The following is a 20,299-nucleotide window of genomic DNA, read 5'->3' as shown; positions in this document are numbered from 1 at the left end:
ATTTTCGTATTCATGACGTATGTTGCTTTCCCTCAGACTTCGAAGAAATAAATTCCTTGAAACCAGTCTAAAAAGTCAATATTAAAAATTGCTAGTGTCACGCTAAATAAATAGCTACGAGTTTTAATTATTTACGAGATCATCATCTATTTACATAATACAAAAATATTAAGTAATGTTACACTTTGTATGTGATATCACATTGTAATCTCTTTATATAACGATAAAAAATACTCTGCGACTGATTTAGGATAAGTTGAGCAAGAAATAACATTAAAACTACATTAAACTGACGGATTACATTTGACATATGACATATTGGCTATGCCTAAAAACAAATCTTGTCAAATCATTAAAATGTTAATTTATGAATATTTTATTACTTTCTTTAGGAAAGTACAAAACAAAGAAATGCTTTTCCGGCTTTCCTTTTCCACAATTGGTTTTCTCACAATTAATTGTACGGGAAAATTATATAAATATTTAATTGCCAGAACAAGACTAAACAACCTTTAATAGGCTGGAGTATCACATTTGAAAGGTACAAGTTGAAATTTGTATATAGCAAATGCGATTATAGAAATTGTATTATTTTAATCTTATACGCGAGTATAGGTTAAAAATTTAGAATAGGTTTAAAATAGGTTAAAAGTTTTAATTTGCAACTTCAACAACTTGCAATTTACACATTTTTATAGAGTAACATGAGCTAACGTTCCGTAATCCGTAAGTTTAATTTAGGGCCGAAGAGGTATTCAAGTATTTTTAAACGAAATACAGTTTCTTTTAGATTATATCTCGTAATATCACAATTCGAACTATATTAAAAAACGACACAATTTCCTGTGTCTACTACGTGGTTGATACGGGTATTTTATTAAAAGATCGTCTATATATATACTAGTTCTGTTGCGCAAAATTTAAGAGGTCAACAAACCAATTGCTTGATGTAAATATATTGAAATGGTTTCTTTAAACAGTGTATATGTCGAGTAAAGTAGTTAAATCAAGAGTGTTGATTGAATCTCTACAAAGTTAATTAAAGTTCGATATTTAATCAAGTCGCTGAACGTCCGACAGATAAGTGACTAAACGAAACGTTTACGAGTTTCCTAAATGTTCCTAGTCAACAAGACTAACCTAACCTAATCATTTACAAAAAACAAAACACGGAATTACTAAGCTCTCAGTTCTACACGATCACACCGAAATAATCATGGTGGAGTCGATAACATGTTTACAATTTCACCAAAACTATAATTTGAAACAAAAACTCTAAAAGTACTCAGCTGTTGTCGTGACCGCGATCTTGTTTTACATTATTAATCAACACGATGACTTTCGGTCAGACAGACAGTTAAACGTTTTGACGTTGCTTTATTTAAAACTTGCTAGCGATTTGATTGAATATCGCTATTTAACTAAATCTCTAGAGATTCAATTAACTCTCTGATTTAACTACTTTACTGCGACATATATATTTCAGTCAATCAGGTGGAGTCAGCTAGTTTTTATTTGTTGTACATTTTATTACTTTTCTCAATAAGCTGTGCCATTGCCAAGAGATAGACAATATTTTAAAAAGTAACGTAAAAACGCGACACGTCTTAACCACCAATTCATACTTGCACAAATGAGGCAATAATTTTGAAAAATTTATCGGTCATTCCGTGTTTACCTTAAAAAATTGTTACATGAAAGACTTCTTTACTTTTACTAAGTAAATAAAATGGCAGCACGTATAAGCAATATTCTGTACGTAACTGTCAAATATTTGAATTAAATATATTACAGCTTGATTACGTACAAAATATTTTCATACAATATTTTTATGAAAATATTTTGTTCGTTAGTGTTAACCTTTGCTACGGTCATGATAATACCGATAATATGTACTGATGATGAACAACATTACTGTATATTTCGAAAATATTCGCTAACAGCGGAATATTTTATTGCTGTTTGATAGTGGAAAGTTTTTTTTACAGAACGCCATTTCAAACAAAATATCGTAAGCAATATTTACACAGTTATTTTTAGAACTATTTTACTCCGTGATTAGCCCCATTTTAGATTTTCTATTGGAGTCACGTTGCATAAGTCGTAGCTGTTTTATCACTTATCGGATTATTATGCAATAGATTATCTCAGGCGTGGATTCGAGTGGATTGAAACATGTTTGCTTCGCTCATAATGAAATATAAACAGATATCATATTTCTAGCAGCAATAAAATAAATAAGCCATAAATTTGAATTTACTTTTTGCAAATCGATCCCGCAAAATGCATTATATAGTCTGTGTAAACGATAATATAATGTATCAATTTTTTAAGCAAATCTTTTTCAGTCAATATAACTCAATTGTTTAATAAGAGTAGGTAAAATTAGCCTGTTATTATAAAATAGCTGTGCCGCGAATTCATTTAATAAACCATAGTATTCTATTCGCATCATTAATTCCTGATATAAATACGTTCAAACAAACAAACGTTTAACTTGCTATTCGTATGTTAATACCATACCACAAGTAGATAAATCATGTGGAGCTAGCCTATATTGGATCATTAAATCGCCACTTTGAAATTCATTTCTGGCGTATGAATATTTTTTTTATAATTCTCCTAATTGAAATTGTTTTATAGGTAGTTTAAATTCATAAAGCAGTTTTAATTTTAGATTTTATTCGTACTTCCTATCTATACTATTTTGATAAGGAAATATATTTGAAATTTTCTATTCTAGAAGGAAATCTTTCAGGTACAATGTTACCCATTATTTTACACAAATTTTTACGAAATATTATTGTAGATTAAAAAGGTTTGGAATTCTATTAAATTAAAAAAATATACATGACATTCATTTCACATGGTGTGAAAATCTAATAACCAAAAACCTTAAAACTTTAAAAAATTACAACTTTAAGCATTTAGCTTCAATTGGAAATAAACAGAATTAATTGGAATTAAATTATCTATATTAAAAATATTTACCTTTGGGACTCGATTTCTAAATTCATTTAAAATAACATGATTAAATATATACAATTATTAGAACAATAAAATTATCTACATTTCAATAAATACATTTAAATTACATAAGTTTGACAATCGCGTGATATTCAACATGCTTAGCCTATAGACAAAATGGCGCGAAGTCACTTCAAAATGGCGGATTAAAAATATGAAAAATAAAGTATAGACAATGTATTATAAGAAGGAGTGCTGTCGTCACCACGTAGACCACAGATAAATTACTACCATCGACAATTTTTATTTTTTGTCAATCGGGTACTTTGATCTCGGTCCAAATAGGGCAATATGGGGAAGCTGGGCCGCCCCAGGACCAGCCGCGCGGTATTGCCAGGTGGCACAGACCAGATTTAATGGTTCCCGAATGACCATTAAAACTGCTTTCTATGTTCCCCGGGCACAGAACAGAGCTTTTACCCATCGTATTTACATCCACTGTGGTCTTTGCTTCTTCGTTCAGCAATGATTCGCAGTTATGTAACGCTGTAATAGAGAAAATTTCATTTTATTAATGCAAATAAAAATCAATTGTTACGTGGCGATAGTTGACAACGACTTGATCGATTTGCGGTTTTCGACTATTATTGTTTTAGACTTTTTGAAAAGTCGGACACGTCCACAAAAAAATAAGATGCCGAAAATTATAATAATATAATAATTCCAAGTGCCATTATCAGATTTAATATGTTGCAGTATCGGATAATTATTTAATTACAGATATAGCTATAATCGGCCAATCTATTCTTGATAAAGAGGTTAACAAATTTCAAGGGCTAATTTCGGTATTTTTTTACATGTGTCTAACATTTACTATTTAAACGTAAAGTCTTAATATATTTTATTTATTTGAAAAATAATAAATCATTTTTTGCGATGGTGGAACAGAAATTTAGGTTAGAATTTTTCCATCCACTGAAGCGCCAGCATTCATTACAATAATATTTTAATACTTAAAAATAAAATAATCTACTAAATTTAACCACAAAAAATTCAAACAAAGCATGATAAGGCGCGGTTAACAATCTCTTAATTAAGGGAATATATAAAATCGGACATTATTTGGAATAGTTTGATCCTTTTTAAAACAAAATGTTTAGTTCAAGGACATTAAATTAAGTGTATCTATTTTTTTAAAGTTATCGAGTCAATTTGAAGAATTACAGTAGTAATATAAGAGAACACAGTTGGAATTTGTGTTCTAAACTGATAAAAAATAAGTAAAATTAATAAAATAATTTTAAAGTCCATAGTTTAAGGTCAAGCGTTATCAGAAATCACCGAACATGTCCGCATTATGTAAGTGATTCGAACAAAGCATCTCTCACTTATCACTATATCCTATGTATATATGATAGTGAACAAAATAATAATAATCATTCCATAATTATACAAAACGATATTAACGTTAATAATGAAGCGATTTCTTTCTTTCAGTCTTTAAAAAGTTTCATTCATTCTTCTTTCTCTTAGGAATCTCAAGCGCAAAAATGAGTAACAATGTTTTGGGTGTAGGTATGCATAATGCATATCTCTTGTCACATTTGTAATGAGTTAATTCTGTTAGAACAAAGAGTTACGTCTGTAACCAAAAGAGAACTTAAACGGTCCCTCTCAAATGCATGTAGCAAAGATTCCTTCTCTAGGTCTATTGGTTACATAGATAAAAGAATAGAAAGAGATAGATAATGAGGAACATGTTACGTTGTATGATAAACACGATGCAAGTTGCAAACATTTTGCATATCAGTTGCGCCATACACAATCCGGTAGGATGAGTAATTGCAAATAAAATTAGTAATTAACATAATTTAAAACAAATACTATTGTTACCATTTGAAAGTAACTTAATGTTTGCTACTAATAATATTGGAGTTTTTGTTAAAAACATTATGCCATAAAACTCTGTTAGATTATTACACACAAACGAAACGAGCCAGTATTCTCATTGATTACATCAGTTTAGTTCTCGGCCGAATTACACTGTCGCTATCTAAATCAAAAGGAATTATAATAAAAAAGAAACTTACATTGCACATTTCCCCAAGTAAGAAACTCGCCCATGAGCGCTAATTGTAGCTTAATGGCGGATGCCACATCAACAACTTCCTTCAACCTTCTGCAGTCTTCTTCGTCTAGCGTATCCTTGCAGTGCACGTTCACCAAAATTATAGGCCGGCCGCATATAAGGAACGCTGGAATTCAGTAAATGTATGATTGAGTAAATAGTCTGTGACCTGTGTGTCATATTTCCGAGACATATCTTTACATTTAAAATTGCCAAACTGTGGTACAAAATAAAAATGTATTGTATAATTTATGTAATTTGTTTTAGTATATTATAAGTATAATCTGAATCTCAACCTCAAGATCATGGAGATTCTGGATTGGAAATCCAGCAAAAACATTTATATTTCTACTTTTTAAGCTGTAAATTAAATATAATAAAAATAGCCTATTTTCGGAAACTATAATATGTATTACATTTAATGAGTACGCGATCGCCGACAGAGTTAAGGCCTCCAAAACCCACCATTTGTCACTCATCTTCACTTCCATGTTTTTAATTATATCTTTACCCGTTCTCTTTTATTTTATCGTCCCAGGTTTTGGTTGTCGCCCTTTTTTTTTGGGCGTATGGCGTATTTACTCGATAAAAATATTCCCCCTTCCAGACAAATATGTTAGCGCAAAATCAATGTGTGGAAATGTCGTAGTCCCATTAGCGAGCACTTGACCTATGGCCGAGCACACAATCCGTACAAAGGTCAATTTAGAACAATGACAATGGAAATTGCAATACTGATACAGATATAAAGTGAATCAATTATGAAAAAATATGTTGACTCGGAAATTGTTTTCATATTTATATAACCTCATCTTCTATAATAAGATTGTTTATGCTACAATTATACCTGAAATATTTAAATTTGGATTTTTCGCTAGTGTATAAAAACGTCAGACAGTTATGCATTGGTTCAAAAGTAATATAGTGGTTAGCTGGTGCTATAAAGTGGTGGTGCAACTGGCAGCCAAAGTGCCTTACACACTCAGTGGTGAAAAGACGGACGTTGGGGTCGACGACCAATGATGTATGTACTAAACCGAACTCTTCTTAACAAAATGGCAATTGTGGAAATACGGAGAATCTTCATATCTCTACGAAACACCAAGAGATCAATCAGCTCGGTAAAGTGATTGGTAGTCAGCGATTCGAATAGCTCTTTGTTGTTGTACCGTCAACAGAAAGGAGCTGGTAATTGGAAACTCCTATCCAAAGATAAAAACAGTGTTTCATGTGGACCAGCATTTGCCCTTTGCAGAATTGCAAGCGGTAGCTCGGAGTGAAGTATCGAGTCACCTTTCTGTTCGAATCATGCTTCTTGAAGGCTAATTTATCCTTCCCTGCCAAATGCCCTGCCCGTGAAAAATCATTCGATATGTCCATGTCTAATATTCTAACGGCTAAGGGTTTATAGAGAGAACAAAGGTGTTTAGAAGGTAACCCCGCAAAAATCTTCTTGGGTTAAATTGGTCTAGAATGGAAGCATTTTAGGGCACGGTTGGTTACAAATCAAATTATAAATATTACAATAATTTAATCTGTGACACAGAAATTATTTTGATTTAAATACAATGAAATAAGAATTTCACTGTTACTAAGTAGTAAATATAAAAACTCACGTGTATACGCATGTTCACGCTATCGGAAAAATGCTTATCGCAGTAATAAAAATAGCAATTTCCTAACAAATATGAATGTTGTTTAGTGACGAAGATGTTATGAAATAAGAATTACAAGTGTATTTATCGAGATAATCGCCATATTACCTCCCGACTTTATTTTTAATTATAAGGAAAAAATAATGTATAATAATAATATATATAATATAAAAATAAATATATTCTTAACCGATTTGTCTGTGTAACTACATTGAGACTACTGAACACATACAACATACTTAGGTGTACTAGGAATATCAACTGGATACATTTTTCCATGAGAAGTTTCACACACTGCCCGTAGTACAAAGTAGCGGGAGCAAAATATTAAACTATGGCTTTCAGTATGTACTGTTGTATGTTTAGTATGTATTTTTAGTATCTACAACTGTTATATGTACAGGGTAAAAATCTACATCAACATTTAAGCAGTGAAATGTATAAATGTAAGAAATAAGTCAATCTATAATACTATGAAAAAAAAGTCTATCGGTCGATTCACAGTATAATTTTTTTTTATCATATCATAGTTTTCGTTTCATAAAACATTAAAAAATTGGTTTATATCGAAATCAGTAAACGGCGTAATGACGCTGATTTAGTGACAAAGACGCAAACAAAAATTTAACACACTGCGTAATTGACATACATTTACTGTGTAAATGAAACTAGAACTGTGAGCCTTGAAGTATTTCCGCGCCCAACTCGGAACTACTGAATTCGTAACGATAATTAACTGCAACTTAATATATGCGGATCACCTCATTTTGCACCTTTTATAGGTTGTGGCCGTCAATTCAATTCAATTCAGTCAATTAAAAATGCGACAATTACGGAGAGTAAAAACTAACCAAGTCGGCCCAGAAAGCAAGCAGGTCAGTTCAAGAACGATGACAATTCATGTGCAAACCAACTCTCAAAGGTTATTACAACGAAGATGTAGACCTATTTTCAGGAAGAGATCTTGTAATAAATATTGATAGTGGTGTAATTTTGCAAGACAATTTACAACATAAGGTAATTTATGGTATTGTCACATAAGTAATGCAAGCCGTGCATAGTCGGCAATTGGGATACGATGACTATACTATTTCGGACCAAAATATGTACAATGCGCTTGAAATTCCGCTCGTTGTCTGAAAATCAACATTCATGCTAGTTGAATGCTCAGCACTAGAGACACTTATAGATAATGGTGGTAAAGACCTCAGTGTTCTTAGGGGTTATAAAGTAGTCTAAGTATCCAGTTACTAAGCCTCTTGAGACAAGCCTAGCGCACTTTAACTTGCAATCGGCTTTCCAAAAATCATTGTAATTGTCTATTATATGAAATGCATTGAGTCAATTTTTAATCTCTTCTTGCCAAAGTTTTATAGGGTTTTGATAATAATTAATTAAACTACTCTGTAACGGAAAATTCTTTACCAAAATATGTTTTTTGGCTCAACCATAAGAATTTTGATCCCAACAAATAACTTAATCGCATATTTGATGAAGGGCATACAAAGCAATTTTCAAGTACAAGTTTTATATATCTTTTTAGTTAAATATTAATATATAAAAATATAAGATATGGAGAAAGTCCTTGGATGGCAAGGGAAAAAGCTATAAGCCGATTTGTATTTTGCCTTCAGATTCATTGTTTGTGTACAAAGAACTGTATATAAATATTCATAAGAATAAAAATCATACGTAAGCGTTGGCATCCAATAAATAGGAAGTATAAATTAAATATATTTTTTGTTTCATTGCCAAAACCGCCAGCTTGTAAATTATCTTGGTACTAAGAGCCTATTATTCAACTTTTTGAATGGAAGTTTCTTCAATACGGATTGCAAAGCAAATAAAAAATATCGACAATTTAGTTGGGCACACAAATATCAAATCGAATCTACGAGAAACTCACAACTTGAAACATATTCAATTACATTTGGCAAGATCAAGAACATTGATGCCAAAGATGAAGCTAAACATCCACGAGTAAATCAATAGTAAAATTTTTGATCTTAAAACAGACAAAAGACTTGCAAATATTCTGAAAAGCTGATAAGCGCAAAAATTAATACTCAAGATTGATAAGTGTAAATTGAGTTAGTAAAAGCATGTTGATGCAAACAAGACTTGATGTTTCGTGACATGAGTCGAAAAATATGCATAAAATAATATGAATTACTGATTCTACTAGATATACCTAGTTATACCGTTCGTTCGTTGAATCTGATAATGTTGACTCGAGGAATATAATTAATTAAATCTTTACTGTACAGTAATTATCCCTTTTTTCATACTAATATTATCATTATGTATGTACCATTTTATTTACCATGTGTGCTTTTTATTGTCTTATATTTGTATTTCACTGTCTGTAAACAGTTAATTACTTTGTTGCATTTTTTGTCTAAGTAATGAATCTTTTGCACTTCTTGCATTGACTTTATATATTTACACAGTGCTTGCCTTGCCTGATCCCTCGAAAACGATAGGGTTGGTAGCCTGCTTTTCATATAATTATTTATATTGTACTGTATGTGTGAACTTTACCCTTCATATTTATTTTTTTCTTACTAGGGTTGACTGATGGAGATCGCTTGTTATCCATAAGGCCGACCGTTGTATTCCTTATAATTATGAATACATATATAAATATTTTTATTAACCTGTAGCGGATACGATAAAAAACAACAATCAATTCGTTACCAATTAAGTAAATTTCAGTTATAAAAAACAAAATAATTTTCAGATAAAGATTACTCAAACCCCATGCCAAAGTTCTATTCGTCATATTTCACATTACCAAAATATAAACTTTCGACCTTTCTATGAATGTCACAATCTCCCTGGGGCCCAAATATAATTAAATTTATATTCACAATACGTCCATGACAAACGTCACGTGTTAATTATGCTTTCGAATCGTATTAAATTGTTAATCCCTATTGATTTGCCTATCGGCTGAATAGGTTGAACTTGGAACAACCAGAATATTATTAAAATTGTACGCAGTCAATTTATCTATATTTCATATTAAAGCTATTTCAAACAAAATACATTTCTCGATTTAATATGTAGTACCTGGATGACCGAGCTTAGCTCGGTATTATTTTCATAAATCGTGTTTTTTTTAATTTTATTTAAGTACGAATTACATACTAATAAAATTATGAAATATGAATATAATTATCGAATAAGTATTCGATAATTATACCATATTTAAGTTTTAATTTGACTGATATCTTTAAACGAGCAATTATATAACTTAAGTTGATAAAACACAAATAAAATGACATTTTCTAGAAATGATTCCTAGCTACATCGATTATCGCCCCCGAAACTAAAAACCTCCGTATACTAAATTTCATGAAAATCGTTGGAGCCAAATCCGAGATTCCAATTATAAATATATATGTATATATAATATATATATATATATATATATATATATATATATATACATCAATTGCTCGTTTAAAGATATAAGATATATATATATGTATTATACAAATCATGAAAAGATTTCATTACCAAAATATACTGCAAGCATTGTCCATGTTCAGTCGCATTGCAGTGCGTTACCTTACAAACTAATCGGATACAGGCATTATGTCATATCTTACGTATATGTTATGCTCTTGTGGATTATGTATTGTTTTTTAAAGAAAATTATTAGGTGTATAAGCAATGTTTAGTTTGTTATATATTAGAAAATCATCGCTCATTCTACCTATACAAGATTTCACTAGTATTTAATTTACGTAGATATCTTTTACCTAATAAGTATAAAGCATTGCATTTTAGCAGGATTACTAGTTAAAGAAATTTTCAAAATGCCCACCGTATAAGAATTGGCACGCTAATATTTTAGAAGTCGAATTGGTTCGTAAATACTTCAGTAGGTATTGGTGGTGCGCTACAAAAAGCGTCTTACAATCGCTTAGTTCTGTATTTGCAGAAATTTGTTGAAATAAAATATATAAATTGTATAGATTATTGCTGCATTATAAAAATAAATATAACCGTCTGAAACAAAAGAAAGCGGGAATAATAAACAATATTACCAAACATTCTTCAGTTATGACCTTCACTACATTAGGTACTTAGTCAGTACGTACGTAGTAAGTAGACAGTAAGTCGGTAATAAAATCTGAATGGATCACAAATCAAGCCAATTATGCGAAACAATGCACGAACGAATCATTGTTCGACATCTGGCAAATTATTAATAATTATATTAACTGAAACTGATAAAACAATTTATTGCTCATTAACTAGTATTGTTATTTAAAAAAAGCAGTGGCCCTACAACCTCTTTTAGGTCTTGGCCTCAGATTTCTAAATCTGTTTCATAATCATATTTAAATCTAATAGGCAAATAGGTAATTGTCTGAGTGACCAGTGTCTGACACACTTAATATTTTTATTAATAATGACGGGATCCCAAATCATATACCATATGTAACGATGTTTTGTTTATTACGAACAGCATGCTTTGTTAACAAATGAAAGGATTATTGGTTAGTTACTATATTTATATTTAAGTCAAAAGCGGACTCTTAGGAATTAATTCAAGTACTTAATATTGTTGTTAAGTATTACAATATTATTGTAATTAATGACGACGTTTCGGTGGACGGAGAAAATGTGACCAATTTATGTTCCACCGTCACTTAAACTTAAAACACAAATAGTGGGCCACAGGTCAACAATTCTGTAGCACTAAGACATATTATATATATGTGTGTGTGTGTGTAGCAGACTGTCGCTGCTCAGCTCAGCTCAGCAGAGAACATTGCTCCAATTGCTCCTTGCTCGCTTGCATATATATATTACGTAATTAATTTGTGTTTATGTTTTAAAGAAAATTCCTAAAACGATCGAGATATTATGAGAAAATGGCTATTTGTTATCAATTATAAATATTATAAACACTCGTGAGAAAGTCGGTATAAAACACAATTGTTCGATAACATTTCAGTTTTACAACACACGAAATGATCATAAACATTAATTTAAAAATAACAACTACATTTAACAAGAGAATTAATATGTTTCTGACGAAAGTTGGTCTCGAACATGGCCCTTATAGTTTTAACGAACTCGGGATCGAAGGTTAGAATGTTCAAGAATACAGAATCTTTAGTAATGCAGCGGCTTTATGTAATTAATATAAAAATAGCCTATATTACATAACATTCCTAATTACTTACTGTTTGAAACTGGAAATCTAAATATTATTTATATAATTTGGCTACATCGTCTCAGCTACGATGTTTCATATGCGACTCCGGTTATGTCAAATAAAACGCGCAAATCCCCTATCAGTCATTTACATCTATTCTAACATTATAAAGAGGAAATATTTATTATTTTCAAAACGTTCACCTTTGCAAAGTCGGCTTAGGTAGTTAAATACGTGAATAAAATCTTAATATAACAAACAGGAGTACTATTTCTGATATACCGAAAACAGGCAAACAATCTCAAGCCAGCCGCATTCTTATAAACTATGTGTAAACACAATTCAGAGGCGTAACAAGTACTATTTTACATGCGAAATAGGAATTTTACATCTGCATTTTAATACTAGAGTTTTAAGAGTGACTGCAATGGATATTTATCTATAGACGCTATCTACGCTTTTTAAACTTGCTAGTAGGTACGATAAAAACTTTTACGTGACGAAACCGGTGTGATGCAAAAACAGAAGGCTGATGACCTATTTGTGAAAGATATATGATCAAATAAACTGAGGTAATCTGAGGCAAAGGACCTTTATCTGCGATTTCTATTATAGGTTGCTGTTACAGTACTTGAAAAAAAAATTAAAGTAAAAATTAAAAATGACAAATTTGTATATTCTATATTCATTACATAAATCACAGATAATGTAACAGCTTTAGAACGAACGAAATATACACAAAAAAATTAAGAAAATCTTTATTTCATTTGAGGCATAAATGTGAAATGAAGGGCAAGTTCCATAGAAAATTATTCCTCATAATTTACGTACATTCAATGTTAATAAATTATTTTATTATCTCCATAAAAATACACTAAATATTATACTACATATACTATTGCTTAGAAACTACCGCTTCTATGAGTTTTTGCATAAATAACATTTAGAAACAAATGAACAAAGAAAATCTATTTCCAAAGCAATGTCAGTCACACTTACATCAAACATTTATCTTTGCGTGGAAAATGTCAATAAGACATGTCCATCGGGTTAATGTTAATTCACCAAGGTTAATGTTTTTTTTTATAGAACAGGGGACAAACGGGCAGGAGGCTCACCTGAAGTTAAGTGATACTGCCGTCCATGGACACTCTCGATGCCAGAGATGTTCATTTCCATCACATGTTATATTCTTTGTGGTAAAGAAATATTATAATACCTTCGTATTTAAACGCCACGATTTATAATAGTAAATATTTATATGTTAACTTATTATGGCAGTCTCTCACGATTGCTGAAAACACTCAAATGAATTATGTGAACTAATTCACGTATTTCTGATGATAAAGTTGTTTTTATCTGTGATACTCGTGTAACACACAAATTAAAATAAAATCATTATATGCAAATTATTTTTGAATAACATTATGAAAAATAACAACGTTTAAAAGTATCACTCCTGTGATTTGAAACTTTAAGTAAAAAATATTTAACTTAAATAATAACTATACGAGGATGATCTAGGGTAAACATGGGTACATCCCAGCTGACAGTTTTGCGAACGGATGACGTATTTTGCTCTTTCGCTTTTGTAAATGTTTTTGACATTCATAAGCATGCCCTAAGACGCATCTAAATTGAATAAATTAATTTTGATTTTTTTTGACGCTCTGGTCCGTACAGATAAAGTAAATCTTTTACCATATAAAGCCTCTCCCGTTTACAGCTCAAGTGGGACTGTTGGTTTTAGCAAATTGGGGTACATTGCACCTCACAGACCGACGCCCACACTTCCCGCATAATTGTCATAACTTGCCCCTGCGCGGGGTCTTTAAACGGCTTTTTAAACTAAAAAATCCTGAGATTAATCCAGTTAAATCAATTTGAACATTTACTTTGTTATATTTTTTCTGAACTTTGAAAGTAAAGGAGAAACCGCAAGAATTTGTTATAATACAGTAACATTATACTGTTGATGAGAAATAACGACCTCATTATATCATCTCAATATTCTATTCATTCAATACATTTTTCGTCGAAATAATAGACGTTTCCACGTACCAATAAGCAATTAAAAAAATAAGTACATACCTAGTCTAAGATATTATTCCGTATTTTTGCTTCATGTATTAAATTTTATGGTTTGTTTCGAACAAATCGTATTTTGTTTAATATATACTGTTTTTGGACAAGGAACACCTCTCCAGAACATTAAGAAAAATATTGTGACAGGTCACCTAGGCGCTGATGTTTGCATCAGACCTTCATAAATGAATAACGCAACCAACATACATAATTCCAAACAGTAAAATTGAATTAAATTCCCCTTAGGAAAAATGATACGATGTTCACATAGTCAATAGTAAAGTTTTTGGACCCGTCTGTCATATTGTCGATAAATGATAACTTCACAAAAGTCCTTCAAAAAGTACATCAGTTCGAAGCGTGATAACGAACAATTACGACAGTTCGTGGTAGGTAATTATCTACTATGGTGTTATGATACATTGCTATAGATAGTAATTACCATATTTCCTATATTGCCTCTATACCCCTGCATAATTCATTTATTTGAAGAATGAACAAAGAAATTGTAAAATTCATAAAAATATATTTATGGCAATTTTGTAGCTAAAGGTACATACAATACATATTACAACAACATATCAATTCTTTTTTATTAATATGTATTCGTCATTTATCGACCTTATTACGTAATTGAAAAAATTGGTTTACCCGCCTTAATCCTATAAATAAATAGCTATATTACGCAGGTACTGACGAAAAACTTACTAACTCCACTTTAATTAGTGTTAAATTTGTTTTACAGTGAAAATCACCGCCGAACGATATTTTTTCTGCTTTAATTATATAATTACCTTGCGTGCTGGTGTTGAATCTATCACTTCGCAGATCATCCAGCATTTCCACCAGCTTCTTAACATCACAATTCACCACCAGATGGAGCTGGTCCGTCGCAACGTCCTCTATCGTCACACTTTTGTTGTTGCCATTACTGTTTTCATATATGAAGCAGAGGGAGCGACTGTAAGTAATACATTATTATAATAAAATTTTCTTATAACTAATGTAAAAATATAAATTAAAATTATGCAAACTACACTAACAGAGTTATGGACTAGAGGGTGTTTTCGATATATATGGATGGATATATATAAAGAACGAAAAAAAAATTAAATTTATAATATTTCAAATAAAATATTGGCGTATATATAATGTATGTATAATATAGATTATTGTATAATATAGATCAACGCTGATACAAACAAATTATTTCTGCGATAATGAAGTTTTTTTCATTTTCTACTTATAAATTTTATTAAACAGCATCGTCGTACTAACCCTAAACTTTATCTAAAGACAAATAAAGAACACAAATTAATTGAATACTTTTGTATTTGGTCTCTTTATTGTGATATATTTCGTGTAACGAATACAACTACCTCTGTGCAAAATATTATGAATTTTACGTAACAAAAAAGAACATTAATTCCGACTCTCAAACGTCTTTCACTCACGTACTTACAATAAACCCAGCAAAAACATTTTGTACACAAAAACTTGTTTATAAGAATTCTTAAAAATTGGATTTTACCTTTCGTACCATTTTGGTAAAGTAAAACTATCATTTGAAAAACATCATTCTATAAGTATGTGAACTTTCGCGTAAATCTAACATAGCCACCTTATTTCTGACGAGGCACAATCAAATAACATGCTTGTCTATATTCTATATTCTTAATGTTTATCTATAAATAATGTATTTTGGGTCTGTTAAAAATTTATGTAAGACATTATTTACTTTCACAATACTGATTCAAAATGAAAATCTCTGTAAAATTTGAGCCAGATCCGTCAAGCTGTTTCGCATGATTGAGTATCAAACAATTTTGGTCCAGATTTATAAACTATTATAATTGAATATTTTAAATATTCTGAAGACAAGGTAATTTTATTCATATTTATTTATGTTGTGTACAATGCAGTTTGTAAAAGTAATTGAAATTCAAGGTATTACAACAATATCTACTCGTACAAGGGTAACATGATCTTGAAATGGTCCTTTGTACAGGTTTGGCGATTGATTCTCGGGCCTGCTAATTGGTTATATATAGTTAATACATTATATCCCATTTCTTCATAATACAAAATCATATAAAACAAAGATATACTGCGTGAAGAAAATATTATAATGCTAAACTCTATATTATGGGAACTCTATACATGAAGTCGCGTTTAGACCACAAGATTTTATACGATAATAGCATGTGATAGGCGGTTTTAAAACTAATAATATATCGGTGTATTTATTTATATCTATATACACCGGCTATAGGCTGGAGGTTGCAGACCATTCGTCATTACAGCATAAACACAATTTGACAGATACAGACGAAAGAATAAAACTTAAGTAATTAAAAGTACAATTCAACTGATTTAGTTTTTATAAATGAGGGCAGCAGTGTTGGCCTGGTGGTTTCAGTGTACGTCTCTTATCCCTCAGGTCGTAGGTTCGAACCCCGGATGAGCACCAATGCGCATTCAACATTCGCCTGCACGGTGAAGGAAAACATCGTGAGGAAACTGGCTTGCCTTCCCCAATCAAAAAAAACCAACGAGAGAAAGATGATAGGCACAGGACCTACTTGCCTACTAGACTGACATATTATCATGAAACAGATACAGATCTGAGGCCCAGATCAAAAAATATCGTAGCACCACGGATTTTTTTAAATAAGTGGCATATAACGGCCTCAATGAATCAACGAATTTTTGTCTATATTTTCACGGTTGCACGGAAAGTGTCATAAATGTATAATTCAATTTAGGGTATATGTATTTTAAATTAATTATTAAAATTAATATCTATTTATAAAGGGTTTCTTTTCAGCCATCGCTTATAAACTTTAATTTATTTTCTAAACGATGAACTTAGGGAGATGATCTAGTTTATTAGGTCGTTTTTTTAAATTTAAGAGCACTGACTACTACATAAGTAAAGCAGCAGGTAGGGTGTAAAGGCGTTTCAGTGTCACGGTCTTTAGCCATAAAGAATTAGGCTAAGAGAAAAAAAACTTCTTCCTTATTTCCATATATAAATTTAAACCTATAGGTTCGATTCCCGACTAAATGAATGCTAAGGCCAACGTTAACCTATCAGTTAGAGCCGCACATATAGCCATAACTTTTTCGCCAATAAAACGAACAAATGAAACGAAATCGTGTAAATAAAAAAGTAAGTTTGAATACTGGTGAAACAGGATTTATATAGTTATGCATTATTAATTAAAGAATTCATTTGGTATCAATGACTTAAAACTGAAGTACTTTTTAGGGTTAAGAAAATGTTTGCGACTTATAAATAAAAAATATTACATTAAAAATGTATGCAGACAAGTATGTAAACTCAAAAGACGAGAGGAATTTTTTATTATTTGATTAAAGGCTTTGTGTTTGTTGATTGAGTAAACTGCTTATTTAGAAGATAGTCTTGAGTGATGTCTATATTTTGACGTAGCAATCGCGAAGATGAGTCATTTTATATCATATTGATAAATCTGATAGCAGATTTATTTTATGCAGTTTTATTAATAGTATTGAGGTCTAGGATATCTGAGACAATGTGTCTTCTACAATCATCTATACAAATGTAAAATAACTGTAACACTATTACGAAAGCCTTGCATTGTACATTTAGTATCATAGCACCTGGATTCACTTTATTATAGCGCCATAGATATATTCATTGACTGGAGACATTTTTTTTTTTCATGTTATTAAATAATAATCACTTTAAGATATATGCACGCAGCATTGTATCTCTACCTCAATTCTTAAATTGTGAACTAGGTAAATATTAAAATAAGTTCTTTTTTGTGCAAAATCAACTTTTACAAGAAGTCTCAAGTGTTGCGGATGTTGCGTGCTAGGATTATAAAAACCTTATTTTATAAGATGACTCACCAATCAGCACTCTGTGGTATGCAATATTCCCAATTTTGACTATTTAGCTTCCACTCTCTAACTCTCCTTATAGTTGGTGCATTTAACTCTTCACATATCATTTTAATTGCATCCGTTTCTACAACATCTTGTATAGCTATTACAGACAACCTGAATGAAATTTTCATTTAAATATACAAAAAAAAATTAGTTACATATAATTTGATAACACACTTTTGCTATTACATACCTAAAATATTGTTTGTCATATTCCCTATTAGCATGTTGAGTGACCTTACATGCATAATTCTTATAAATTATATTTAAACACACTTAATTGAATATTTACAAAAATTTACTGTAATTATATATATTGTTAAGTGAAGATAAACTGTTGAAGTTGATATAAAAAGATTGTACAATGATACCTATAGGGAGAAAATTTCATACATTCTAGGTATGGAACAATTAATAACCTTGCTTGCCAACCAATATAGGTAACTTTTACTTATACTATGCTACTCTACTTACTTATTTTCTAATATTGTCCGACACATCACTTCCCTTACTCCGGGATTTATCACCTTTTCTATTGTTAACTGGTGAATATTCCATGATGCAAGACGACAACATCTTACACCATCTCTTTCATACATAAAATCTTCTCTTACAACTGGTCTATGTGAGTATGCTGATAACAAGTCTAAAATATCATTAACAGGTGCAGCAGCAAATCCATTTGGTAGTGTTAAAGGAAATTTAACAGGCATTGTAAAGCTCTTTCGGCTTGGTGACACTGGTGTTTTCAATTCACTACTTATTAATGATCCATTCAAAGAAGCATCTGTCCATCCATTTACATGACCATTAGGCAAATGTTGCTCACTCTCACTTTTTCTTAAATCTAAATTTAAGTGAGGCTTCACACCACTTAGTCTCACAATATCTATCCCTCTGACTTTTATTAAATCATCTAGAGATTTAAAGGGACCTTTTTTATCCCTATAATCAACTATATTAGCAGCTAGCTCCTGGTTGAGGCCTGGTACACATTGCAATTGGAACACACTGGAGGAATTTACAGAACATAGTTTAGTTTCCATTGACAATCGAAAGCTATCTAGTGAATGTGTACATGAGCTTGCTCGAGATACTTGTCTTTTTATATTTGTACATATTTCTGGTCTTAGTAACTCTAATTTTTCAGCACCTATACCTAAAATACAATACTTACAAATATAGCATAAACCAATTGTACATTGAATTATATAGGCTTAAATTGTTTGAAATGTCTAGTCACCTTATGAGCTTACAATTATTAGTGTTATTAATTTTTTTAAATAGTTTATTTAAAAAATTATTTAAAATATTTATAATTTATAATGCCTTCTGACCTGTTTTATTATAAACAAAACTATTTTATAATAATTAAATTTAAAAAAATATTAAATTAACTAAGATTAACAAATACCTGATACTAAAGCAAGGTCATCAACTCGCTTGAAACGACCGATCATCTGGCGATGTCTGACGATTTCCCGCGCCAGCTGTCTACTCACTCCTGGCAGAGTCATTAACTGTTCCTCAGTAGCGGTATTAATATTCATCAACTCTGGATATTCCTCTGAGGGCGGCAAGTTAAATGTGTGGCTTAAACTGGACTTATTTAGTTTTGACCGCCGCACAAATCCTCGAAAGGACTTCCGGCTGCCCTTACTCCTTATAGAGCTTGGACTTTGCCCCATTTCTCCAACAAACACTTGCATTAAGCACTTAACATTACACAAATTCACTAGGTATTTATTGCAACTATTATTAGATTGTAATTAGAAATACGCGCACTTGTAGACTGCACCTCAACACTGATCCCTACATACAACCCCATACAACAATTGTATTATTGGCTTGAAAATATAACCAACACAAGATGAAAGAAATTTATCGTATCGATAAATAACATCGTATATCCTTCAAATGATACGAATCTTATTCCATTAAATACATAATATTATAAAGTGAACAGGAAAGTAAGAAACGCGAAACACAAATCGTTGTCGAATCGAAACTGACTAGTGTCTAGTACTAGTGAGTTGTCACAGGTCACTTTACGTATATTCTTGAAGGTGTGCTTTGACACACAAATTTGACGTCTAGACTATCCTCTCTGGCAATGACAGTACAATTATAAACAGATGATAAATACTAAATGGTTTACTTAACAGCAATAAAAATATACACTGACGGACTCTTATACTGCATCAAAGTACAAAACGACTTTGAAATAAATATTTTAACTAATTAATATGCAAACTTTCTACACAAATTTAAATTGAAACGTCTAGATTGATTGGTTAATTTTAAATCAGCGTAGGGTCGTATTATTTAGTTTAAGTTTGTGTACTAGAAAGG

The 20,299-nt window shown here is 31.0% G+C and overlaps 1 protein-coding gene across 1 annotated transcript; it reads right to left on the bottom strand.

The window, feature by feature from the left end:
* Window positions 1-166: 166 nt before the first annotated feature.
* On the bottom strand, window positions 167-19,981 carry LOC110992289 (endonuclease/exonuclease/phosphatase family domain-containing protein 1-like). The gene is made up of 6 exons (XM_022258042.2): window positions 19,362-19,981; window positions 18,422-19,106; window positions 17,912-18,061; window positions 14,806-14,972; window positions 5,058-5,222; window positions 167-3,513 (listed from the first exon to the last, which is right to left on the bottom strand). The coding sequence occupies exons 1-6, from the start codon at window positions 19,654-19,656 to the stop codon at window positions 3,281-3,283; spliced, it is 1,695 nt and encodes a 564-aa protein (XP_022113734.1). The 5' UTR covers window positions 19,657-19,981; the 3' UTR covers window positions 167-3,280.
* Between the last annotated feature and the right edge of the window lie 318 nt (window positions 19,982-20,299).

This window comes from Pieris rapae, chromosome 10 (genome assembly GCF_905147795.1).
Source record: "Pieris rapae chromosome 10, ilPieRapa1.1, whole genome shotgun sequence".
NCBI classification, from domain to species: Eukaryota; Metazoa; Arthropoda; class Insecta; order Lepidoptera; family Pieridae; genus Pieris; species Pieris rapae.
Note: the sequence above shows the minus strand (reverse complement) of the source record. Positions and strands in the feature narration are given on the sequence as shown.

Bases quoted from the DNA above. Each gene is read 5' to 3' on its own strand.
- LOC110992289 (XM_022258042.2), bottom strand. From the start codon at position 19,656: ATGCAAGTGTTTGTTGGAGAAATGGGGCAAAGTCCAAGCTCTATAAGG. The intron at 19,107-19,361 runs GTATTTGTTAAT...ATTGTATTTTAG, and splicing joins TGACCTTGCTTTAGTATCAG to GTATAGGTGCTGAAAAATTA. The intron at 3,514-5,057 runs GTAAGTTTCTTT...TCTCTATTACAG, and splicing joins TACTTGGGGAAATGTGCAAT to CGTTACATAACTGCGAATCA.